This window comes from Eubalaena glacialis, chromosome 2 (genome assembly GCF_028564815.1).
Source record: "Eubalaena glacialis isolate mEubGla1 chromosome 2, mEubGla1.1.hap2.+ XY, whole genome shotgun sequence".
NCBI classification, from domain to species: domain Eukaryota; kingdom Metazoa; phylum Chordata; class Mammalia; order Artiodactyla; family Balaenidae; genus Eubalaena; species Eubalaena glacialis.
In genome coordinates this window covers 14,236,019-14,263,330 of record NC_083717.1, presented here as the reverse complement: position 1 = coordinate 14,263,330, position 27,312 = coordinate 14,236,019, and the positions used below count along the sequence as shown (strand labels likewise).

Below are 27,312 nucleotides of genomic sequence, written 5' to 3'. Positions count from 1 at the left end.
GTAGTTTTCACTATATTGACAGAATTGTGCAGCTATTGCCATTATCAATTTTAGAACATTTTTATCACTTCAAAAAGAAGCTTCTTTGTTCATTAGCAGCCACTCCTCATTATCAAACTTCTCCAACTCCTGGCAACCAGTAATCTAATCTCTGTCTCTGTTCTGGACATTTCATATAGATGGACTCATACACTAGGTGGTGACTTTGTGTGAGTGGCTTTTTTCTTTTAGCAAAATGTTTTTAAGGTTCACTCATGTTTTAGCATGTATTAGAACTTTATTCCTTTTTTTTGTTGAATAACATTCCATTGTACGGATCTGGCACATTTTATTTGTTCACTCATTAGTTGACCGGCATTTAGATTTTATCTATATTTTAGCTATTCTGAATAATGCTGTTTTGAACATTTCCATACGTGTTTTTGTGTAGATGTATGGTTTCATTTCTTTTGGGTGTGGAATTTTTGACCCATGTGGTAACTGTGTTTAACTTTTTGAGGAACTGCCGAAGCAGCCACACCATTTTAAACTCTCATCAGCGATATACGAGGGTTCTGATTTCTCCACATTCTTGCCAACAGGATTTGTTTATCTGTTATTGTTTATCTTTTGATTTTAGCCATCCTCGTGGTATCTCATTGTGGTGTTGATTTGTATTTCCTTTTTTTTTTTTTAATTAAATTTATTTATTTTAATTATTTCCTTTTGGCTGCATTGGGTCTTCGTTGCTGCTCATGGGCTTTCTCTAGTTGTGGCGAGTGGGGGCTACTCTTGGTTGCAGTGCACGGGCTTCTCATTGCAGTGGCTTCTCTTGTTGTGGAGCACGGGCTCTAGGCACGCGGGCTTCAGTAGTTGTGGCACGTGGACTCAGCAGTTGTGGTTCATGGGCTCTAGAGCGCAGGCTCAGCAGTTGTGGTGCACGGGCCTAGTTGCTCCGAAGCATGTGGGATCTTCCCGGACCAGGGCTCGAACCCGTGTCCCCTGCATTGGCAGGTGGATTGTTAACCACTGCACCACCAGGGAAGCCTGATTTGTATTTCTTTAATGAATGTTAGACGTCTTTTCACGGGCTTGTTTTGGTCATTTATGTGTTTTCTTTGGAGAAATGGCTATTCATATCCTTGCCCCAGTTTTTAATTAGGATATTTATCTTTTTTTTTTTTTTAAGGTTTTATTTATTTATTTTGGCCATGCCTTGCAGCATGTGGGATCTTAGTTCCCTAACCAGGGATCAAACCCGAGCCCCCTGCAGTGGAAGCATGGGGTCTTAACCACTGGACCACCAGGGAAGTCCCTATATATCTTTTTATTATTGAGTTATAGAGCTCTTTATATGTTCTGGGTGTAAGTCCCTTATCAGATATATATCTTGTAAGTGTTTTATTCTATGGGGTTTTTTACTTGATGGTATCATTTGCAGAACAAAAGGTTTTAGGTTCGGAAAATTCCAATTTATCTATTATTTCTCTTGTTGCCTCTGCTTTTGGTGTTGTATCTAAGAAACCATTATCCAACCCTGAGTCATGAAGAATTTACTCCAGTTTCATTCTAAGAGTTTTATAGTGTTAGCTCTTACATTTAAGTATATGATCCATTTTGAGTTTTTTTATATATCATATGAATAAGGGGTCCAACTTAATTTTTTGCATGTAGAGAATTTTTAATGCATCAGTTTGTAGAGCTATTTCTGTTTGCATTAGTTTCTTAGTGTTTCTCTAGCAATTTCAGTATATTTCCTTACCTTTTTTACAGTCTATTTAGCGTACCCACTTACAGTTAATATTGTATCACTTCTTGTAAAGTGTAGAAATCTTGTACTGTAGAGATTCTTTTACATCACATCACCTCTGTCCATTGTTACTTATGCTGTTGTCTATTGTCATATGTATTAGAGCTACATATATTATAAACCCCAGAAGACAGTATTGCAATTTTTGCTTTCAGTAATCATATGTATTTTTAAGAATTTAAGAACTAAAAGTCTTTTATATTGGGTTGGCCAAAAAGTTTGTTCGGGTTTTTCCATAAGCTCTTACGAAAAAACCCAAACGAACTTTTTGGCCAACCCAATATTTACCCAGATATTTACCATTTATGGTGTTCTTCTTTGCCTCCTGAAGGTTTGTGTTTTTCATCTAGTACCATTTCCCTTTATTCCAAAGAATTTCTTTTAGCCTTTATTGTAGTCCATATCTTCTGGTGATGAATTCTGTGTGCTCTTTCTTACCTAAAAACGTTTGTTTCACCTTCATTTTGAAGGATATATTAGTTAGATACAGAATTCTGGATTGACAGTTCTTTTTCTTCAAGCACTTTAGAGATGTTTGTTTTACTGTTTTGACTTCCATAGTTTATGATGAGAGATCAGCTGTTAATTCAATCACTGTTTCCCTGTCTTTGGTGTGTCATTTTCTTTTGGCTGCCTCTTGAAGACTTTTGTTTGCTTTTCATGAAGCAGTTTTGCTTGTTTGGGATTCACTGTGCTTCTGGAATCCATAAATTTGTCTTCAAATAGAGGAAATTTTCATCCATTATTTTTTCAAAATTTTCTTTACTGCCATATTCTCATATTAATATTCTCTCCCTCACGTCCTCCTCCTCTTCCAGGCCTTCAATTATACATGGTGGCTTCTTGATACTGTTCAATAGGTCCCTAAAGCTCTGTTCATTTTTTTCACCGTTTTCTCTTTTTCAGGTAGATCCTATCTATTGATGTAGCTTCAAGCTCACTGACTCTTTCCTTTGTCATCTTGATTCTGTTGTTAAGCCCATCCAATGAATTTTTTCACTTCATGTATATTTTTAAGTTTAAGAATTTTTATTTAGTTCTTTTTTTTTTTAAAGATTTATTTATTATTTATTTTCTTTATTTTTGGCTGCATCGGGTCTTATTTGCAGCACGCAGGATCTTTGTTGAGGCATGTGGGATCTTCTGTTGCAGCGCGTGGGCTTCTCTCTAGTTGTGGCGTGTGGGTTTTCTCTTCTCTAGTTGTGGCACGCAAGTTCCAGGGCATGGGGGCTCTCTAGTTGTCATGAGTGGGTTCCAGAGCACATGGGCTCTGTAGTTTGCGGCACGCGGACTCTAGTTGAGGCGTGCGAGCTCAGTAGTTATGGTGTGCGGGCTAAGTTGCCCCGCGGCATGTGGGATCTTAGTTCCCTGACCAGGGATCGAACCCGCATCCCCTGCATTGGAAGGCGGATTCTTTAATACTGGACCACCAGGGAATTCCCTATTTAGTTCTTTTCTTTTTGTTTTAATATTTATTTATTGATTGATTGCTGCGTTGGGTCTTCGTTGCTGCATGCAGGCTTTCTCTAGTTGCTGCGAGCGGGGGCTGCTCTTCGTTGTGGTGCGTGGGCTTCTCATTGCGGTGGCTTCTCTTGTTGCAGAGCACGGACTCTAGGTGCGTGAGCTTCAGTAGCTGTGGCACGTGGGCTCAGTAGTTGTGGCTCATGGGCTCTAGAGCGCAGGCTCAGTAGTTGTGGTGCACTAGCCCAGTTGCTCCACAGCATGTGGGATCTTCCCGGCCCAGGGCTCAAACCAGTGTCTCCTGCATTGGCAGGCAGATTCTTAACCACTGTGCCACCAGGGCAGTCCACTCAGCAATTTTTGAAGTAGAAATTCATTTTATGATGGATTTTAAAATATTTGGTAGTTTTCAGTTTATTGCAGTTTTTATCTCTGTTAGCATTAAGTGATTTCATCTTTGGCCAGCAGGAGCCTCTTTAGGTTGGACCATAGGTCCTTTTGACATGACTAAAGCAGTCTTTTATAGCTTTCTTGCTATTTGATAGAACAAGGTATTCAGGGCATACTTGACCTAGACCTAGAATCATCCACTTCTTTCAGTAGTTCTGGTTCCTTTGGGAAATGCTGTTCGGAGACCCCAGCCTGGGTGCTCTGGGTGCTTATTTCTACTCTGGTAGTCATGAGTCTTTCTAAAACACAAGAAAAAATAGGTTAATTAATATGTATTTTTATTTTTTGCCTAAAAGAAGAAGTAATGATGGTAAATGTTTTATCCTACACATACTTCTTTATGCCACAATTACATCTTTTATATGAGGAAGATCAAACTTAAAGCTTGAATTTATTCTTATTTAGCCTATACTTTTTAAAAAAAAATAATTATTATCTTGCTGCTTTCTGTAATACAATGGTGTTCGAAGTCTGAGTAAACCAGTATAGCTGAATGGCTTGTTAATAGCCACAGCCTCCTAAAAGTCAGTATTTTGGGTGAACTTGATTTAGTGAAGTATACTGAGTTTTATACTTTGGAAAAGAAACAGTAGAAAAAGTATTTGGAAATTGATGCCTGCGTTATAAAGATGGAAAGTAGTTGCATGCTTGCTTACTATACTACATGATGTAAAAAAGAAGGAACTGCCTTAAATAACTTCCGCTTGTTTGGACCGTTTCAGTTAAAACGTTTCCCCCCCCCCCCTTTGTTAAAATGTGAGATCTTGGAATCCAAAAAATAAATCAAATGAATGTATATAACAAAACAGAGGGACTTCCCTGGTAGTCCAATGGCTAAGACTCTGCACTCCCAATGCACGGGGCCTGGTTCAATCCCTAGTCAGGGAATTAGAAGTCACATGCCACAACTAAGATCCCGCACGCCTCAATGAAGGTCCTGAAGAAGCCCGCGCACCGCAACAAAGATCTTGCGTGCCACAACTAAGACCCGACGCAGCCAAATAAATAAATAAATAGTAAAATAATATAGAAACAAACAAAACAGAAACAGACTCACAGATGCCAAGAACAAACAAGTGTTTACCAGTGGGGAAGGGAGGAGCGGGGGAGGGGCAAGGCAGGGGATTAAGAGATACAAACTACTATGTATAAAATAGAAAAAAAAAAAAGATCTTTAATGTGTGCTTTTTTTTTTTTTTTGGTCTCCTTATAATCTGTGTACCCTCTTACAGGATTTACATGTGCATTTTAACAGTACCTCTCACTTATTAAATAAGAATGCATCTGTGGAATTTTAATAGTAACATGTATAGCTGCAAGCCTGCCCTGTGAAACTTTTCAGGTTGGATTAGTTTACTGTAGGGTCTGGAATCTCTGTTGTCCAGAACCTGATTCTTTTTTCCTGAGCTTAGGGTATAGCCTCTAATTACAACTTAACCTTCTTTTTCTGTAATTATTTCTTTCTCTCAAGTCTTCTATATATCTATTTTTACCTTTAGTAAAAGACTAAAGGTAAAGACATAGTAATAGTATTTTACTTATTAGCATGTAGTTTTCTTTTAGAATTTTCTTCTCTGCATTTTATAACTCATTTAAAATCTTTGTGAATATAGCATTAGTTCCCTCATTGTTATACAGTTGGACTTATAATAAAAACTTTATAGTCATAAACAGTGATATGAAATATTTCTGTACACATCTTTTCATGTCTTGAAATTAAAGTGTAAGTGATATAAAGATAATACATAGTACTTAATAATTGCCATTTCTATCATATTTCCTTTGGTTCTCTAGAAGTGAAGTAATTGAATCAGTATTTTTCCTTTTTCTTTTTTTATAATGAATGATACTGTTGTCTTTATTGTAAATTTCATATAGTGCATTGATTCTCACAGAATGCTTTCATTGATTTAAAAAAATTTTTTTTTAAATTTATTTATTTGGCTGCATTGGGTCTTAGTTGTGGCACGCAAGATCTTTGTTGTGGTGCGCGGGCTTCTCTCTAGTTTTGGCGTGCAGGCTTCTTTCTAGTTGTGGTGTGTAAGCTACAGAGTGCGCGGGGCTTGGTAGTTGTGGCGCATGGGCTTAGTTGCCCTGTGGCATGTGGGATCTTAGTTCCTTGCCCAGGGATCGAACCCGCGTCCTCTGCATTGGAAGGCGGATTCTTAACCACTGGACCACCAGGGAACTCCTATTTGTAGACTTTTTAATGATGGCCATTCTGACCAGTGTGAGGTGATATCTCATTGTAGTTTTGATTTGCATTTCTCTAATAATTAGTGATATTGAGCATCTTTTCATGTGCCTGTTGGCCATCTGCATTTCCTCTTTGGAAAAATGTTCAGTTCTTCTGCCTCCTTTTTTTTTTTTTTTAAATTCATTTATTTTTGGCTGCATTGGGTCTTTGTTGCTGTGTGCGAGCTTTTTCTAGTTGTGGCGAGCGGGAGTGACTCTTCATTGCGGTGTGCGGGCTTCTCATTGTGGTGGCTTCTTCTGTTGTGGAGCACAGGCTGTAGGCACATGGGTTTCAGTAGTTGTGGCATGAGGGCTCGGTAGTTGTGGTTCACGGGCTCTAGAGCGCAGGCTTAGTAGTTGTGGCTCACGGGCTTAGTTGCTCTGCGGCATGTGGGATCTTCTGGGACCAGGGCTCGAACCCGTGTCCCCTGCATTGGCAGGCAGATTCCTATCCACTGTGCCACCAGGGAAGTCCCCTTCTGCCCATTTTTCAATTGGGTGGTTTTTTGATGTTGAGTTGCATGAGCTGTTTATATATGTTGGGTATTAACCCCTTATCAGTCACATCGTTTGCAAATATTTCTCCCATTCAGCAGGTTGTCTTTTGTTTTGTCTATGGTTTCCTTTGATGTGCAAAAGCTTTTAAGTTTAATTAGGTCTTATTTGTTTATTTTTGCTTTTGTTTCCTTTGTTTTAGAACACAGATTAAAAAAAATTGGTGTGATTTATGTCAAAGAATGTTCTGCCTGTTTTACTCTAGGAATTTTATAGTATCTTGCCTTAAATATAGGTCTTTAATCCATTTTGAGTTTATTTTTGTATATGGTGTTAGAGAATGTTCTAATTTTCTTCTTTTATATGTAGCTGTCCCGTGTTACCAACACCTTTTATTGAAGAGACTGTCTTTTCTCCATTGTGTATTCTTGCCTCCTTTGTCATAGATTGACTATAGGTATGTGGGTTTATTTCTGGGCTCTCTATTCTGTTCCATTGACCTATGTGTCTGTTTTTTTTTTTTTTTTGCCAGTACCATACTGTTTGTAGCTTCGTAGTACAGTCTGAAGTCAGGGAGTGGGATTCCTCCAGCTCTGTTCTTCTTTCTCAAGATTGTTTTGTCTATTTGGGGTCTTTTATGTTTCCATAGAAATTAAAAAATCATCTGTTCTAGTTCTGTGAAAAATGCCATTACTCATTTGGTAGGGATTTCATTGAGCCTGTAGATTGCCTTGGGTAGTATGGTCATTTTAACAATATTAATTCTTCCAATCCAAGAACATCTTTCCATCTGTTTGTGTCATCTTCAGTTTCTTTCATCAGTGTCTTATAGTTTTCTGAGTACAGGTCTTTTACCTCCTAGGTATTTTATTCTTTTTGATGCAGTGGTAAATGGAATTGTTTCCTTAATTTCTCTTTTTGATAGTTTGTTGTTAGTGTATAGAAATGTAGCAGATTTCTGTATATTAGGTTTTTTTTTGGCTGCATTGGGTCTTTATTGCTGTGCATGGGCTTTCTCTAGTTACGGCTAGTAGGGGCTACTCTTTGTTGTGGTGAGCAGGCTTCTCATTGCGGTGGCTTCTCTTGTTGCAGAGCACAGGCTCTAGGTGCGCAGGCTTCAGTAGTTGTAGCTCACGGGCTCTAGGGCACAGGCTCAGTAGTTGTGGCATACAGGCTCAGTAGTTGTGGCACATGGGCTTAGTTGCTCTGCAGCATGTGGGATCTTCCCGGACCAGGATTCAAACCCTTGTCCCCTGCATTGGCAGGTGGAGTCTTAACCACTACGCTACCAGGCAAGTCCTGTATATTAGTTTTGTTCCCTGCAACTTTCCTGAATTTCATTGATGAGCTCTAGTAGTTTTCTGGTAACGTCTTCAGGATTTTCTTTTTTTAAAAAATTAATTTATTTAATTTATTTATTTTTGGCAGTGTTGGGTCTTCATTGCTGTGCACAGGCTTTCTATAGTTGCGGCGAGCGTGGGCTACTCTTTGTTGTTTCGGTGGCTTCTCTTGTGGAGCACGGGCACTAGGCGTGCGGGATCCAGTAGTTGTGGCATGCGGGCTCAGTAGTTATGGCTCGTGGGCTCTAGAGCACAGGCTCAGTAGTTGTGGCTCACGGGCCTAGTTGTTCCGCGTCATGTGGGATCTTCCCGGACCAGGGCTCCAACCCGTGTCCCCTGCATCGCCAGGTGGATTCTTAACCACTGCGCCACCAGGGAAGCCCTTCAGGATTTTCTATGTGGAGTATCATGCCATCTTCAAACAGTGACATTTTTACTTCTTTTCTAATTTGCATTCCTTTTCTTTCTTTTTTTGTTTTTTTCTTTGACTGCTGTGGTTAGAACTTAGAAAACAATGTTGAATAGCGAAATTGGGAATCCTTCTTTTATTCCTGATCTTAGAGGAAATGTTTTCAGCTTTTCATCATTGAGTATGATGTTAGCAGTGGGTTTTTCATATATGGCCTTTATTATGTTGAGGTAGGTTTCCTTTCTGCTCACTTTCTGGGGAGCATAAATGGACGTTGAACTTTATCAAAAGCTTTTTCTCCATATATTGAGATGATGGTATGATTTTTATTCTTCAATTTGTTAATGTGTTATATAACACATTGATTAATTTGTGGATATTGAAAAACCCTTGCATCCCTTGGATAAATCCCACTTGATCATGGTGTATAATTCTTTTGTATTGTTAGATATGGTTTGCTACTATTTTGTTGAGGATTTTTGTATCTATGTTCATCAGTGATAATGGCCTGCAATTTTTTTTTTGTGATATCTTTGGTTTTGGTATCAGGGTGATGGTGGCCTCATAGAATGACTTTGGAAGTGTTCCTTCCTCTGCTGTTTTTTGGAATAGTTTAAGAAGGATAGGTGTTAACTCTTCTTTAAATATTTGAATGTTTGGTAGAATTCACCTGTGAAGCCATCTGGTCCTAGACTTTTGTTTGTTGGGAGCTTTTATTTTTTATGTATTTTAACTTTTTTTTTTGTTTTGGCTGCACTGCATAGCTTGCGGGATCTTAGTTCCCTGACCAGGGATCGAACCCGGGCCCTCAGCAGTGAAAGTGCAGAGTCCTAACCACTGGACCGCCAGGGAATTTCTTGTTGGGAGTTTTTAAGTTACTGATTCAATTTCAGTACTTGGTCTGTTCATATTTTCTACTTCTTCCTGCTTCAGTCTTGGGAGACTGTACCTTTCTAAGAATTTGTCCATCTCTTCTAGGTTTTCCATTTTAGTTGTGTATAGTTGCTAGTAGTAGTAGTAGTTTATGATTCTTTGTATTTCTGTCCTGTCAGTTGTAACTTTTTTCATTTCTCATTTTATTGATTTGAGCCCTCTCCCTTTTTTCTTTTTTCTTTTTGAATTTTTTTGGCCACACGCCACGGCATGTGGAGCTTCCCTGAACAGGGATTGAACCTCTGCCTCCTGCAGTGGAGATCTTAACCACTGGACCACCAGGGAAGTCCTCCCTTTTTTTCTTGATGAGTTTGGCTAAAGGTTTATCACTTTTGTTTATCTTTTCAAAGAACCAGCTTAATTTTATTGATCTTTTCTATTTTCTCCATTTCTATTTCATTTATTTTTGCTCTGATCCTTATGATTTCTTTCCTTCTACTAATGTTGGGTTTTGTTTGTTCTTCTTTCTCTAGTTGCTTTAGATGTAAAGTTAGGTTGTTTATTTGAGATTTTTTTGTTTCCTGAGGTACAAGCTTGTATTGCTATAAACTTCCCTTTTTTGCAACTGCTTTTGCTGTATCCCATACGTTTTGGATCATCCTGTGTTTTTTTTTTTTTTCTTTTTTGACCACATCACGTGGCTTGTGGGATCTCAGTTCCTTGTCCATGGATTGAACCTGGACCATGCAGTGAAAGCCTGGAATCCTAACCACTAGGCCACCAGGGAACTCTCTGGATCATCATGTTTTTGTTTTCATTTGTCTCTTGGTATTTTTTTTTTAAATTTGCACTTTATTTATTTATTTACTTATTTATTTATTTATTTTTGTGGCTGTGTTGGGTCTTCATTGCTGCGCGCGGGCTTTCTCTAGTTGTGGCGAGTGGGGGCTACTCTTCGTTGCGGTGCGTGGGCTTCTCTTGGGGTGGCTTCTCTTTGTTGCGGAACACGGGCTCTAGGCACGCAGGCTTCTGTAGTTGTGGCACGCGGGCTTCTGTAGTTGTGGCACACAGGCTCAGTAGTTGTGGCCTGCGGGCTCAGTAGTTGTGGCCTGCGGGCTCTAGAGCGCAAGCTCAGTAGTTGTGGCGCATGGACTTAATTGCTCCGCGGCATGTGGGATCTTCCTGGACCAGGGCTCGAACCCATGTCCCCTGCATTGGCAGGTGGATTCTTAACCACTGCGCCACCAGGGAAGTCCCATGTCTCTTGGTATTTTTTAATTTTCTCTTTTGATTTCGCTAGTGATCCATTGGTTGTTTAGTAGCGTATTGTTTAGCCTCCACATGTTTGTGTTTTTCATAGTTTTTTTCTTGTAGTTGATTTCCAATCTCATAGTGTTGTAAAAAATGCTTGATATGATTTTATGATTTCAGTTTTCTTAAAATTTACTGAGGCTCGTTTTGTGGCCTAGTATGTACGTGATCTATCCTGGAGAATGTTGCATGTGCGCTTGAAAAGAATGTATTCTGCTGCTTTCAGATGGAGTGCTCATATATATAAATATACATCTCTCTCTCTGTGTATCAGTTAGGTGCATCTGCTGTAATGTGTCATTTTAGGCCAGTGTTTACTTAGTGTTTTTCTGTCTGGATGATCTGGCCGTTGATGTAAGTGGGGAGTTGAAAATCCCTTACCATTATTGTATTCCTGTCAGTTTCTCATTTTATGTTCATTAGTGTTTGAATTGTATATTTAGGTGTTCGTATGTTGGGTACGTATACGTTTATAATTGTTATATCCTCTTTTTGGACTGATCCCATGATCATTATGTAGTGTTCTTTGTCTCTCGTAACAGTCTTTATTTTAAAGTCTGTTTTGTCTGATACTGGTATTGCTGCTCCAGCTTTCTTTTGATTTTTCCGTTTGCATGGAATACCTTTTCTACCCCCTCACTTTGAGTATGTGTGTGTCTCTAGATCTGAAGTGAGTCTGTTGTAGGCAGCGTATATGTGGGTCTTGTTTCTGTATCTATTCAGCCAGGCCATGTCTTTTGGTTGGAGCATTTAGTCCATTTACATTTAAGGTAATTATCGATATGTATGTTCTTATTGCCATTTTGTTGTTTTGGATTTGTTTTTGTAGGTCTTTTTTTCCCATTCTTCTTCTTCTCTTGTTTTCTTCTCGTGATTTGATGACTATCTTTTGGGTTATGGTTGGATTTCTTTTTCTTTTTTATGTGTATATCTATCATAGATTTTTGGCTTGCAGTTACCATGAGGATTTGGTATAGCAGTCTATATATATATATGGGATTGTTTTAAGTTGCTGATCTCTTAATTTCAAATGCATTTAAAAAACCCTGCATCTGTATTCTCCTCCCCTCATGATTACTGTTTTTTTTTTTTAAATTAATTAATTTATCGTTGGCTGCATTGGGTCTTCATTGCTGCATGCAGGCTTTCTCTCTAGTTGTGGCGAGTGGGAGATACTCTTCGTTGCAGTGCGCGGGCTTCTCATTGCGGTGGCTCCTCTTGTTGCAGAGCATGGGCTCTAGGCACGCGGGCTTCAGTAGTTGTGGCTCGCGGGCTCTGGAGTGCAGAGTCAGTAGTTGTGGTGCACGGGTTTAGTTGCTCTGCGGCATGTGGGATCTTCCCGGACCAGGGCTCGAACCCGTGTCCCCTGCATTGGCAGGTGGATTCTTAGCCACTGCGCCGCCAAGGAAGCCCATGATTACTGTTTTTGATATCATAGTTTACATCTAATTGTTTTGTGTATCCCTTAACTGCTTATTGTGGATGTAGATGATTTTTACTACTTTTGTCCTTTAACCTCCCTACCAGCTTATTGCGTGCTTATTCACTATTTTATTTTAATTTCCTGCTCGTATTTTCCTTTGTAACTCATTTATATTGCTATATTATATGCTTCAAACCTCTTTGGAGAGTAAGGTAGGGTACAAATAATAAGTAGTCATATATGATTTCTAGGAGTGTAGTCTTCATAGTAAGACAGTGCCACTGAAACTCTTTATTATTTTTACAATTATTTCAGTCTTCTTGTCAGTAGTGAAAAGAAATGGCAATACTGGCTTGGTGTTTATTTCTGGTTTTAAATTGTGGGAATGGTAGAGAGGGATCCATAATAATTCTGAGTATCATTGTGCTGTGAATGAAAAGAGTAACTAGAATAATTAGAGCAGTTCTTTCCTTCCAAAGGCAGGTCAGCACATGTGAGATCATGCCTTCCTACTTGAATCAAAATTCTGAATTTGAGTTTGGCTCTTTATTTCAGGAGAAACCAGATCCAACTGAGTATGTAATAATCCTGGTTGATTCTACTCAGAAAGCAAAGGAGTAGAGGCAAAGGTTAAAAACTGTGCCCCAATCCTATGTTGAGAGAATCTTTTTATTTTTATTAATGTAACATTAGAAAAAAAATTGTGGCAGGAATTTAAATGTTAAGTAAAATTACTTTTTAAAAGTTGTTGTGTGGTACTCTGAGTAAGATCAAATGTCAAGGAGAATTACTTTGTGAGGATCTTTCTGATACACTCTTGGTGGCAACTAGTGCAAATGCCACTACCATATTTTTAATAGTTTTGAAGTTACAGGGAAGATGTTATACTTTGGTAATCTGAAAAATCTCTTTGTCCCCCCCCCCCCCCCCCTTTAATAGAGATGTGAACTGTGTCCTCATAAGGATGGAGCTTTAAAAAGAACAGATAATGGCGGTAAGTGCAGAGAATTCTCTTGAACATTTTCTCTTGAAAATTTTCTTGAACACTGGAGTGCAGATGTATTTTAAAATATCTGGTAATTCATATTATATCAAAGTGTTTGCTGCTCAAATATTTTTAACAGTACTGGATGTAATTTATGAATTTTTAAAAATTGAAACAACTTTTCTACTTTCTGGACAAACTTAAGTTTTGTTTTGTTTTGGTGCAGAATGATCCACATACTTCTAATTAAAATCTTGATTTTTTTTTTTTTAAATGGATACAGTTTCTTATATTACTGTTGGGAAAAGCCACTTTCTTTTTTTTCTTTGTTAGAGATAAAAATCTGTTTTAGATTCTTTTTCTCCTGTTTTGTGTATTGCTAGACAAATGATGTTTCTAATGCATGTTAATTTTAACACCCTGTGGATCCTTGTTGCTTGAATATAAACAAATTCTGACTTCTGTTAAATTTTGGTGTGCTTTCATAAGACCCCTTTTGTATTTCTAATTTTCATTTCCATTTTTAGTTACCTTTCTTAGAGAAATCCATGTTTCTTTATAGCTCAGTACCATTCTTAAATGTGTAGACATCAATTTATTAAACTGTGGCATTTTATGAAAATTAAGTAACTGATGAAGAAACTCAAAATAGTAGAGATAAAACTAGTACTATTAGTATATACTTACGTTTTGGGAAGCCAGCTCTAAAGTATTTTTGGCATAGAATAGTTTCATGGCATGAGTAAAAAAAAAGGGGAAAATACAGTGTTTTTGGCTAGCACTATATACATATATATAAATATTTAAATCTAATGTTTAGACTATAAGTCACATTATCCAAAATTTTAAATATTAAAAATCCTCGCTCCCACTCCTGTTCACCATTATCTGCACAGTTTCTCAGTACAGTTTCTGCCACCAACATAGTTGCTGTTACTACTTTTTTGGATACACAAATAAATATGAGGAAACAAAAATTCTCTGCAGTTTTATACAAATGGATGAATATTATATATACTCTCTTGCATCTTAAGTTTTTCCCTGAACAGTTGATCTATTATCAGTATAGAGCTTTCTTTATTATCATATGTTATGTAATCAGCTGCCTGTTTCTAATCTTTTGCTTTTATGACTAATGCTTGTATATATGTCATTTTGCTTCTATGCAAAGACATCTGTAGGATTTTATTAATTCCCAACAGTGGAACTGTTAGGTCAAAGAGATTTTACAATTAATTTTGGTAGATATTCCCAAATTATTCTCTTTAGTGGTGGTACCAATTTGTGTTCCCAGCAGCACACATCTTTCGTAATCCAGTAGATGAAAGTTGGTGTCTCAAACCATGCATTTTGCGTTTCTCTTATTATGAGTGAATCTGAGTATCTTTTCATGTTTTTAAGAGCAGTTCAACTGGTATTGTCCCATCTGTGATCTGTTCTTTTTCTGTTTGGTTGTTGATTTTTTCCTTTTTGATTTGTTGAAGCTTTCATAGGAGTACCTCATATATTAGGCTTTTGTGATGAGTTGGACTAGTTTTGGCCCTGTTGTTGATCTTGCTCATGTGGCTTTTTCTCATGCAGAAAATTTTGATTTTTATTTAGGTGAATTTCTTAATCTTGTCTTTCTTGGTTTCTGTGTTTTGAACCATTAGTTAAGGCTTTCCCTGCTTCAAAGTTATAAAGGAATTCTTTCATGGTTTTCCTTTAGCTTTTTTTTTTTTCTTGGCCGCAACGCATTGCATGTAGGATTGTTCCCCGACCAGCGAGTGAACCTGTGCCCCCTGCAGTGGAAACGCAGAGTCCTAACCACTGGACCACCAGGGAACTCCCTCCTCTAGTATTTCTTTTTTTTCAGTAAATTTATTTATTTTATTTTATTTATTTATTTTTGGCTATGTTGGGTCTTCGTTGCTGCACGCGGGCTTTCTCTAGTTGCGGCGAGCAGGGTCTACTCTTTGTTGCGGTGCGCGTGCTTCTCGTTGTGGTGGCTTCTCTTGTTGCTGAGCAGGGACTCTAGGAGCGCGGGCTTCAGTAGTTGTGGCACAGAGGCTCAGTAGTTGTGGCTCGCAGGCTCTAGAGCGCAGGCTCAGTAGTTGCGGCGCATGGGCCTAGTTGCTCTACGGCACGTGGGATCTTCTTGGACCAGGGCTCGAACCTGTGTCCCCTGCATTGGCAGGTGGATTCTTAACCACTGTGTCACCAGGGAAGCCCCTCCCTCCTTTAGTATTTTCATAGTTTCTTTCTTTTCTTTTCTTTTTTTTTTTTTTAACAGTTTAATCTTTGATACATTTGGAATGTATCCAGCTAATACAATGTGAGGTATGGTTCCAGCTTAATTTTTTCCTAGATGATAAAATGCTACCATTTGTCCCATCTCCATTTATTGAACAGTTCATTTTTTCATATTGATTTGCAATGCCATCTTTCTTATACTCTAAATTTGATGTGTATTTTAAAAATTCTGACTAAATTGTGTTCCAAAATTATTTTGGAACCTGGTATGCATTTTATTATAGAAATGCCAATTGTATTTCCAGACTGGTTAACAAAACCTCACAATGTACCTGATGTATATAGTATCAATGATGCTGTTCTTTAATATCTAGTACCCATTTTTCATACCAGAAAATATGTTCCAAATTTTAGTTTTTCTGGTGATCAGGATTAGGAATTTTTCAATTTAACTGTTACTTTTCTTCAATGTCAATCACTCCATAGTTCTCAGTTGTTGAAGGTAAGTGTTTTAACATAGACTGATGTGTGAAAAGTGGGTTATTATAGGCAAAGTGAGAAGTAAATGATAAAAGACACAGGTATATCAGGGATTTGCATTGTAAAGTTTGAATAGTAGCCCTTCTGAGAGGTGGAGCTGATGGTATAGGCAAGATTTTCTTTCTTTTCCCTTTCCCCTGCTCATCCTTTTCCTTCCTTCCTCCCCTCCCCTTGCCTTGGCTTGCCTTCCCTCCCTCCTTCCCCACCTTCCCCCTCCTTCTTTCTTCTCCACCCCTGCTCCACCCTTTCATACTAAGGACTTGATCCTGTTGATTATGGGGAGCCCCTGAAACTGAGGTATAACATATGAGTTTTCTGTTTTAGAAAGATCACTCTGACAGCATTGTGGTAAATGGATTGGAAGGATATGAGACCAGACCAACTATAAAAAAGAAAGGCGAAGCTGGATGATGAGTGCATTTAACATACTTAAAACCAGCTATATGGCCTAGCGGGTGGGGGGAGATAGAAAAAAAATAAATTATGGAGGTAATTCAGTCTGCCATTTTACTCACTGAGCTCTAGGCAAACCTATATGGAAATCCCTTGTGAATTATTGTAAAGCTTTCCCAACCATCGCTGACAAAGACATGAAGTATACTATTATTGAGGGGGCCAGGCAAGAGGTGATGTCGGCTTACTTATATTCTTGAAGAGGAAGTTTTAAAATGAGTTGAGGATCATTGATAGATACTATCTGACAGCACAGTTAGAAGAACTTGAATAAAGCAGGGTTGTGTATTCAAAATGATGTACAGTGTCATGCACTTTCTCTATTGGGATTTTAAGGGGTTCTTCAAGGATAGTTTTGATTATACATACTTTTTTGGGTTTTATACTCTGATGTTAGAATCTACACTCCACAGAGATAAGACTCTGCTTTATTGTAGCAAGTCCAAGGGAGAGATACTGAGGAACTGTTTGAGACAGAAGTAGGAGGAGGGATAAAAATGAGGGAATGGACATCAGAGATACTAAAGTGGTAAATTTTTACAGGTATATTAAAAAAATAATTTTATTATTGAAAAATTTCAAGCATACATACAAGTAGAGAGAATCCCCACCTTGGTACCTAGCTTTAACAGTGACCAAGTCATGGCCAGCTGTTTCTTCTATACCCTTCCCTACCCCAGTCTTCTGATTATTTTGAATTCTGTGAGCATTTCTAGTTTACGTGTATATTTTAAAAATGCACAATATATTATCACACCTAAAATAATTGACAAGGATTTCCTAAACCCATCAAATATCTAGTCATTGTTCAGAATTTCCTGATTGTCTCCTGTTTTCTTTTATAGTTGTTGAATCAGGATCCCATAAGGTCCATAAGCTGGATCCAAATAAGGTGCATACATTGCAGTAGCTTGGTATGTCTCTTAGGTCTCTCTGTAATCTCCTTTGTCTTCTTTCCCCCTTGGTCAGTTTACTTATGGAAAAAATCTGGGTCATTTGTCCTGTAGAGTTTGTACACAGCAGACTTTGTTGATTAATCTTAGATGGTGTGTGTGTGTGTGTGTGTGTGTGTGTGTTTTAACATGTCACTTTGTTCCGTGTATTTTCTGTACATTAGTAGTTAGATATATTCAGAGACTTGATCATAATCAGTTTATTGTGGGGTCAAGAATACTTCATAGATAGTGTTGTATATTTCCTTCAGGAGGCGTATGATATTTGTTTTTTTTGTGTGTGTGTGTGTGTGTGTGTGTGTGTGTGTGTTAACAGCTGTTGATCAGTGTCTAGATCCATTTTCAGGTTCAGCAACGTTGCAGTCTGTATTAGTACTTCATTCCTCTTTATGGCTGACTGATATCCCATTGTATATATACAGGCCACATTTTATCTATCCTTTCATTCGTTGAAAGACATTTGGGTTGTTTCTATCTCTTTGCTGTTGTGAATAGTGCTGCTGTGAACACTGGTATAGATGTTAGAACATTGGTATTTTGGGGGGTATATACTACTAGTGGCGTTGATGGGTCATATGGTGCTTCTATATTTAACTTTTCAAGGAACCACCAAACTGTTTTTCATAGTGGCTGCACCATTTTTACATTCCCACAAGCAGTGTATGAGGGATCCATTTCCTTCGCATTATCACCAACACTTAATATTTTCTGAATTTTTAGAATTATAGCTATCCTAGTGGATATGAAGTGGTACCTCATTGTGGTTTTGATTTGCATTTCTCTAATCATGAATGATGTTGAGCACTTTTTCATGTGCTTGTTGGCCATTTGTAAATCTTCTTTGGAAGAATACCTATTCATATTCTTTTTTTTTTTGGCTGTGCCGGGCGTTCCCCAACCAGGGATCGAACCTGTGCCGTCCTGCAGTGGAAGTGTGGTCTTAACCACTGGACTGCCAGGGAAGTCCCCCTGTTCATATTCTTTGTCCATTTTGTAATTGGGTTGTTTGTCTTTTTTTTGTTGAGCTGTAAGAGTTCTTTATATCTTCTGGATTCTAGACACCTATCAGAGATACATAATTTACAAATCTTTTCTCCCACTCTGGGGGTTGTTTTTTCATTTTCTTTATATTGTCCGTTGATTCACAATAGTTTTTAATTTGATGAAGTCCAATTTATCTAATTTTTCTTTTGTTGCTTATGCTTTTAGTGTCCTAAGAATCCATTACTACCCGAATTTATAAAGATTTTACACCGATTTCCTTCCTTAGAGTTTTATGTTTTTAGCTCTTTTTAGGTTGTTGATCCATTAAAAAAATTTTTTTTTCTTTATTTTGACAAGGAAGTTGACACACTTCATGGTTGAAGTCCTAATCCCCAGCTGCTCAGAATGTGACTACATTCAGAGATAGGGTCTTTTTTTCTTTTTTCTTTTGGCTGTGCTGTGCAGCATGCAGGATCCTAGTTCCCCAACCAGAGATCGAACCTGTGCCCCCTGCAGTGGAAGCACGGAGTCCTAACCACTGGACAGCCAGGGAATTCCCCTGTTGATCCATTTTGAGTTTTTGTTTTGTTTTGTTTTGTTCTTTTGGCTGCGTTGGGTCTTTGTTGCTGCCTGCGGGCTTTCTCTAGTTGTGGCGAGCAGGGGCTACTCTTCGTTGCACTGCACAGGCTTTTCTCATTGCAATGGCTTCTCTTGTTGTGGAACATGTGCTCTAGAGTGCAGGCTCAGCAGTTGTGGCGCACGGGCTTAGTTGCTCCACGACATGTAGGATCTTCCTGGACCAGGGATCGAACCTGTGTCCCCTGCATTGGCAGGCGGATTCTTAACCACTGTGCCACCAGTGAAGACCCTTTTGAGTTAATTTTTGTATATGATGTGAGTTAGGGGTCCAACTTCATTTTTTTTTCTTGTGGGTATCCAGATGTCCCAGCACCGTTTGTTGAAGAGACTATTCTTTCCCCCATTGAATGGTCTTGGTATCCTTGTTAAAAATCAGTTGGCTATATATGCATGGGTTTATTCGTGGACTCTAGTATATCCTATTGCTCTTTTTATCTATTCTTATGCCAATGCACACTGTTGTGATGACTGTAGCTTTGGTAATAAGTTTTGAAGTTGGGAAGTTTGACTGTTCCAGTTTTACTCTTTTTTTTTTCAATATTGCTTTGGCTCTTTGCGTTCTATGGAAATTCCATATGAATTCAAGGATTGTGAAAAAGGCCATTGGAATTTTGATAAGGGTTGCATTGCATCTGTAGATTGCTTTGGATAGTATTGCTGTCTTAACAATATTAAGTCTTCCATAATATGAACACAGGATGTCTTTCCATTTATTTAGGTCTTTAAGTTCTTTCAGCAATGTTTTGTAGTTTTCAGTGTAAAAATCTTGAATGAGATCATCCTGGCCTAGTGTGGACACTCAATCCAATGACAGATGTCCTTGTAAAAGTATGTGGAGACAGAGACATAGGGGAGATGGCCATGTGAAGACTAAGGTTGAAAAAAAAAAAGAGTAAGGTGGACATTGGAGTAATGTAGCTATAAACCAAGAAATGTCAAGGATTGTGAGAGCCACGAGAAGGTAGGAGAGAAGCATGTTGATTTTGGACTTCTGGCTTCCAGAACTGTGAGAGAATGTATTTCTGTTTTCTTAAGCTACCAAATTTGTTGACATTTTTTATGGCTATTCTAGGACACTGATACACTTGTTTTGAGAATATTTGCATTTATATTCATAAGGGGTATTGGGCTCTTATTTTGTTTTCTTATGTTTGTCTGACCTTGGGGGCATTTGCTATCATACTGGCCTCATAGAATGAGCTAGGAAGTGTTCCCTCTTCAAGATTTTTGGAAGAGTTTGAGAAGGATTTTTGTTAATATTTCTTTAAATGTTTGGTAGAATTCACTTATGAAGGCATCTGGTCCAGGGCTTTTCTTTGTCGGGAGGTTTTTGCTTGTTGGTTGATTCCATCTCTTGTTATAGGTCTGTTCAGATTTTCTCTTTCTTGACTCAGCTTTGTTAGTTTGTGTTTCTAGGAATTTGTCCATTTCCTATAGGTTATCTAATTTGTTGGTCTGTATTTGCTCATGGTATTCTCTTGTAATTCTTTTTCTTTTTGTTAAGGTCAGCAATAATGTTCCCACTCTTATTTCTGAATTTAGTAATTTGAGTCCTTTTTTTTCTTAGTCAATCTAAAAGTTTGTCAGTTTTGTTGATCTTTTCAAAGAACTTTTGGTTTTGTTGATTGTCCCTGTTATTTTTCTATTCTCATTTTATCTCTAATTTTTACACCTTTCTTCCTTCTGCTGGCTTTGGGTTTGGTTTGCTCTTTTTCTAGCTCCTTAGCGTAGGTATATAATTAGTTTATGAATTTGAGATCATCTTTGCTTTTTTTTAAACAGCTTTTTTGGGAGATGGTTTATAGCATGTGTTTCACTCATTCGAAGTGTGCAACTGATTTTTTTTTTTTAAGTATTTACAGTTATGTGCAACACACCACAGTCAATTTTAGAACATTTTCATCACTTCAAAAAGAAACCCTGTTTTGTTTTGTTTTTTTTTGTATAGGACAGGGAACTGTATTCAATATCTTGTAATAAACTATAATGGAAAAGAATCTGAAAAACAATATATATGTATATAAAACTGAATCACTTTGCTGTACACCAGAAACTAAGACAACATTGTAAATCAGCTATCCTTCAATTAAAAAACCAAAAGAAACCCTGTATTTTTAAACTATCACTCCCTTATCTGTCCACCCTCCCCCATTTCACCCCCCTCAAGCATCTTCTTTCCAACATAGATATTTACAGGTATGAATTTAACTCTGAGTGCTGCTTTCTATGTATCACATGAGGTTTTGTATATTGTGTTTTTCATTTGTCTTAGGGTATTTTCTAGTTTCCATTGTGATTTCTTCTTTGACTCATTGGTTATTTAAGAGAATGTTGTTTAATTTCCATGTATTTGTGAATTTTCCAGTTTTCCTTCTGTTGTTGATTTCTATTTTCATTCCACTGTAGATTGATAAGATCTGATTTCAGATCTTTTAAAATTTATTGACACTTGTTTTGTGACCTGAATTGTGATCTTGGAGAATGTTCACGGGTATTTGAGAAGAATGTGTATTTTGCTGTTTTTAGTGTAGTGTTCTGTATATGTATATTGGGCCGAGATGTATTGTAGTGTTATTCAATTCTTTGATTTATTTACTGATTTTCTAATAAGTTCTGTCCATTATTGAAACTTGGGTACTGAAGTTTCCAGCTATTACTAAAGAACGGTCTGTTTCTCCCTTCAGTTTTGTTTCATGTATTTTGGAGCTCTGATGTTTGGTGCATATATGCATATATATTTATAATTGTTTTATCTTGGCGTTTTTTTTTAAATTTTTGGCTGCATTGGGTCCTCATTGCTGTGCACGGGCTTTCTTTAGTTGCAGCGAGCGGGGGCTACTCTTCGTTGCGGTGCATGGGCTTCTCATTGTGGTGGCTTCTCTTGTTGTGGAGCACAGGCTCAATAGTTATGGCTCATGGACTCTAGAGTGCAGGCTCAGTAGTTGTGGCGCACGGGCTTAGTTGTTCCACGGCAGGTGGGATCTTCCCCGACCAGGGCTCGAACCCATGTCCCCTGCATTGGCAGGAGGATTTTTAACCACTGCACCACCAGGGGAGCCCCTTGGTGTCTTTTAAAAAATAAATTTATTTATTTATTTTTGGCTGTGTTGGGTCTTCATTGCTGCGCGTGGGCTTTCTCTAGTTGCGGCAAGTGGGGGCTACTCTTCTTTGCGGTGTGTGGACTTCTCATTGCGGTGGCTTCTCTTGTTGCGGAGCACGGGCTCTAGGCGTGCAGGTTTCAGTAGTTGCAGCACGTGGGCTCAGTATCTGTGGCTCGCAGGCTTAGTTGCTCCGTGGCATGTGGGATCTTCCTGGACCAGGGATCGAACCTGTGTCCCCTGCATTGGCAGGCGGATTCTTAACCACTGCGCCACCAGGGAAGTCCCTCTTCTTGGTGTTTTGACCTGTTTTTCAATATATAATGTTCTTCTCTGTTCCTTGTAACAGATTTTAATTTTTATTTCATTTTCCATATATATATTTTTAGTAGCTATCCTGGGGATTGCAATTAACTTCTTAAACTTAACAACACCCTGAGAAACAGCCAGGTTAGGGGATACAAAGGCAAATGCCTTGAGTCAGTCCTTTGGGTTCTTTCTCTCCCCCTCCCACAGTTAGGTCAAAACTTAAAATCACAGTTCTTTGAGAACAAGCTCTGCTCAACCCCTTCTGGAACCAGGGACCAGAGTTTGGCACTAGGAACATGGGGTGCTGTCTTCAAGACCATTGTCAAGCCAATGAGGGGTAGAGCCAGGGCAAGTAAAAATGACGCAAAACTCTTACTGTTTTTAAGTTGCCTCTTTCTTTCTTTCTTTCTTTTTTTTTTTTTTTTTTTTTGTTTGGTTTTGGCCGCGCAGCGTGGCATGTAGGATCTTAGTTCCCCGACCAGGGATTGAACCCATGCCCTCTGCAGTGGAAGTGCAGAGTCTGGACCACTAGGGAAGTCCCAAGTTGCCTCTTTCTTTATTGTTTACTTGGGTGCATAAACTTTTGACTATCTTCCAGAGTTCTGACAAAGTTGATTACGACATTTAATGCTCCATTTTCTGGTGTTTCTGTGACAGCACAAGCTCTTGGAGATGCCATAGGTCCAAATGCTTCATTTTTAAACCTTATTTACCAGTTTTCAAGGGATAAGTATATTATTTGGTTGCCAGTAACAGAAATAGATTCTGGATAACTGAAGCAAAAAGAATATATGAAAAGGTATAACTCACAGACTTAAGGAAAAATTGAGTGCTCAAGTGTTTGCATTTTGGAGTGACTGGAACCAGAAATGAATAGAATCTCCTGAAGCATGGTATTCTAGCAAGAAGAGGGAATGGATACTGAATAAGCAGTTTTTTAAAAAAAATTTATTTATTTAATTTATTTATTTTTGGCTGTGTTGGGTCTTCGTTGCTGCGCCGGGCTTTCTCTAGTTGCAGCCAGCGGGGGCTACTCTTTGTTGCGGTGCACGGGCTTCTCATTGTGGTGGCTTCTCTTGTTGCGGAGCACGGGCTCTAGGCACACGGGCTTCAGTAGTTGCAGTGTGCGGGCTCTAGAGCGCAGGCTCAGTAGTTGTGGTGCACAGGCTTAGTTGCTCCGCGGCATGTGGGATCTTCCCGGACCAGGGCTCGAACCCGTGTCCCCTGCATTGGCAGGCGGATTCTTAACCACGGTGCCACCACAGAAGCCTGTGAATAAGCTTAAATCATGGCTATCTACAGTAGTATTATATGACTTAATGGATGTGGGTTGAGATGAGGGAAGGGAGCTGCTCAGATTTCTCTGTGGACAGCTGAATGTTGATGGTCTTAACTGAGGTAGAGAGTGTTGGGCAGAGGGTTGTTTTGGGAGTAAAGATCAATGTTGAGCTATACTTATCATGTGTTGAGTTTAAGGTGATGGTGAGATTGCTGAAAAATGTATATGTCAGTAGGAAATTGGATATAATTACCAGCTTTTAGCTCTTACTGTTCGTGCTTCCTTACCATGTAGTTTCCTTCCTGGGGAGGTTACCGCATTCTTGATATCTGTCCGGAGCAATTTTCTGCATACATAAACACTTTTTACACAAATGTAGGATATAGTGTTTTATGAATTGCTTCTTCATTTCATAATATACCTTGGAGATCATTGCACATAAGTAATAAAAAACTCTCTCATATACATTTGCAAGATACTTAATTGTAAAAATGAACCGTAATTTATTTAACCATTCTCTTGATGCACATTTAGTTATTATTATTATTATTATTTTTAAACAGTACTGTAGTGAATGGCCATGTACAATGTAATCATGGATAGGTGGGTGATTAGCTATAGGCAAAAATTCCTAGAAGTGGGATTGCTGGGTCAGAGGGTATGTGCATCAGAAATTTCAGTGGATTTTGCCTAATTCCCCGCTATTGAGATGTACTAATTCACAGTATATTCACAATACACGTGAAGAGCCTGTTTTCATCATATTTTCCTCAGCACAGTTGCATGACCACCCGAGTCAGTTTCGGTTCTGGATTGTTGATCAGACTCACAAGTCACAATCGGCTTATCCAGCACCAAATATACCTATAAAGGAAAAGCATACACCGTTGCGATACAGAGGCCTCCAAACTCTGATGCAGGTTTTGATGTTTCCAGCATTTTGATTGTAAGGTTGACAAGAAGCTAATGCGAGTGCAGGTCCCATTAGCAGAGGGAAGCCTCCAGGTTTGGGGACCCTCAGTTTAAATATGCCTACTAGCCATATAGCCTCTGTGTTTGTAAGTGGCTAGCTCTTCTATTTTAATGTAGTGTAGACTATAAATTATAAGTTATGCAATATACATTCCTGACAGCCAAGTACAGCAGGCTAAAGAGCATTCTTGGATAAATTATTAGTACATGGCAGACACTATAGGACCCTCATCTATCTTCAGGGCTGATCTTGCAAGAACTGTGAAGATATTTTCCTCAAGAGCCTGAAAGAGAGATTCAGAATACAGATTTTAACTCTTTCCATCTGTCAGTATTAACAATCTTTTTATATTTGCCATTCTGGTAGGTAAGAATTATGTAAACCTAGCCTTAATCTGTATTTCTCTTATGAGAGAAGTTGAGCAACTTTTCATATGCTTAAAAGCTATTTGTATTTTCTTTATGTGAAGTATTCATCCATATTGTTAGCTCATTTTCCTCTTGGTACATTCCTCATGGCACATGTGGTTTTTTTTGTTTGTTTTTTAATATTTATTTATTTTTTAAAAATTTATTTTGGCTGTGCCGGGTCTTAGTTGTGGTATGTGGGATCTTTTAGTTGCAGCATGTGGACTTCTTAGTTGTGGCACGTGGGCTTCTTAGTTGCGGCACGCAGACTCTTAGTTGTGGCATGCATGTGGGATCTAGTTCCCCCACCAGGAATCGAACCTAGGCCTCCTGCCTTGGGACTGCAGAGTCTTACCCACTGGACCACAGGGAAGTCCTGGCAGATTTGTTGATTGTTGTGTAAGAACTCTTAGTGTATTATGGAAATTAGTCCTTTGTCTAGGGTATTGCAGAATTTTTTCCTCCTAGGTGGTGGTTTGTGTTTTGATTTTGCTTTTGGCCATACAGAAATTTAAGTTTATAATCATGTTTATTATTATTATTAACAAATATTTTCTTAATTTTGTAGCATACTAGAAGGACTGTTTTCTACACCAAGATTATTTTAAACTTTTTAAAAAAAAATTAATTAATTAATTTTTGGCTGTGTTGGGTCTTCGTTTCTGTGCGAGGGCTTTCTCTAGTTGTGGTGAGCGGGGGCCACTCTTCATCGCGGTGCGTGGGTCTCTCACTGTCACGGCCTCTCTTGTTGCGGAGCACAAGCTCCAGATGCGCAGGCTCAGTAGTTGTGGCTCACGGGCCTAGTTGCTCCGCGGCATGTGGGATCTTCCCAGACCAGGGCTCGAACCCGTGTCCCCTGCATTGGCAGGCAGATTCTCAACCACTGCGCCACCAGGGAAGCCCCTATTTTAAACTTTTTGTACGGTTTTTTCTAGTAGGTGGTTTGAAAAAAATTTAGATTGTTTATCCATCCAGAATTTGTTGTAATGTAAGCTGTGAGGTATGGAGCTATTTATTTTTCACCTAGATGAGTATCCATTTGTTCCAAATACCTATTTTGAATTATCTGTTTTCCCTTGTTGATTCCAAATGACACTTTTTAAAATACAAAGTTCACATGTGATTTGGCTTTATTTCTGGACTTTCATTGTATTCAGTGATGTGTCTTTTTATGGGCTAGCACCACACTGTTTTAATTATTTTAGTTTTATATCTTGCAGATATAGCCCTTCCTCATTACTGTCTTCCTCCTCCTCCCTTCTTTTTTCTTCTCCTCTCCCACATTTTCTTGTCTTTAAAAATTTTTTTTAATTTTTAAAAACTACTAATGGGGTTTTTGGCTCTACTCGTTTAATTTTTCTTTAGGAAACTTTTTAATCAGTTTGTTTAATTTGTTTTAATTAATTTTTTGTTTTGGAGTAATTAAAAAAAATTTTTTTAAACAGATTTATTTAATTAATTTATATTTTGGCTGCATTGGGTCTTCCGTTGCTGTGTGTGGGCTTTCTCTAGTTGTGGCACGTGGGCTTCTCTCTAGTTGTGGTGCATGGGCGTCTCTCTAGTTGTGGCGCTTGGGCTCCAGAGCGTGTGGGCTCTGTAGTTGTGGCACACGGGCTCTCTAGTTGTGGCTTGCGGGCTCCATAGTTGCGGTGCATGGGCTTAATGGCCCTGTGGCATGTGAGATCTTAGTTCCCCAACCAGGGATCGAACCTGCATCCCCTGCATTGGAAGGCGGATTCTTAACCACTGGACTACCAGGGAAGTTCCAGTTCCTGTATACCCTTTACCCAGTTTCTCCCATTATTAACTTTTTACATTACCGTGGTATATCTGTGAAAACTAAGAAACTGACAATGATATATTACTATTAACTGAATGCTACACTTTAAAACGGTTCTCATCAATTTTTGTCATTAATGTTCTTTTGCATTTAGTTGCCATGTCTCCTGATCTCCTCTGGTCTATAGCGATTTCTCAGTCTTTTCTTGTTTTTCATGACCTTGACAGTCTTGAGGAATACTGGCCAGGTACCTGTTGAATGTCCCCTAATCTCCATTTGTCTGATGTTTCTCTCATGATTAGATTGGATTTATGGGTTTGGGGAAAGAATACCACAAAAGTTAAGTCCTCTTCTTAACATATCTTATCCGGGGTACAGATATCCATATGACATCACTGATATGAAAAAGATACTCGACATTACCACAGTGAGGTGACAGCACACCCATTAGAATGGCTACTATTTAAAAAAAAAAAGCAAACCCAGTGTTAGTGAGGCTGTGGAGAAATTGCAACCCTTGTACACTCTTGGTGGGATTGTAAAATGTTGTAACCGCTATGGAAAACAGTATGGAGTTCCTTCAAAAAATTTAAAAAGAACTATCATAAAAAAGAATGATCCAGCAATTCTACTTCCAAGTATATATCTGAAAGCAGAGTCTCTTAAGAGATTTGTACGCTCATGTTCATAGCAGCACTATTCGCAATAGCCAAGAAGTATAAGCAACTCAAATGTCTGTCAGTGGATTAATGGATAAGCAAAATGTGGTGTATACATAAAATGGGATGTTATTCAGTCTTAAAAAGGAGGGAAATTCTGCAGTGTGCCACAACATGGTTGAACCTTAAGATCATTATTGTTAAGTGAAATAAGCTGGTCACAAAGGACAAATAC

General features: G+C 38.5%; 1 protein-coding gene across 10 annotated transcripts in view; it reads left to right on the top strand.

Moving 5' to 3' along the window:
• MLLT10 (MLLT10 histone lysine methyltransferase DOT1L cofactor) overlaps positions 1 to 27,312 on the top strand; it is a 246,892-nt gene that overhangs the window by 38,735 nt on the left and 180,845 nt on the right. For all 10 annotated transcript variants that reach the window (XR_009699476.1, XM_061181604.1, XM_061181607.1 and 7 more), the window contains one exon: positions 12,726 to 12,780. Coding sequence is in view for 8 of the 10 variants with exons in the window: in XM_061181604.1 (XP_061037587.1) it covers positions 12,726 to 12,780 (55 nt within the window). In the remaining 2 variants the exon portion in view is untranslated. The remainder of the gene's footprint in view (positions 1 to 12,725; positions 12,781 to 27,312) is intronic.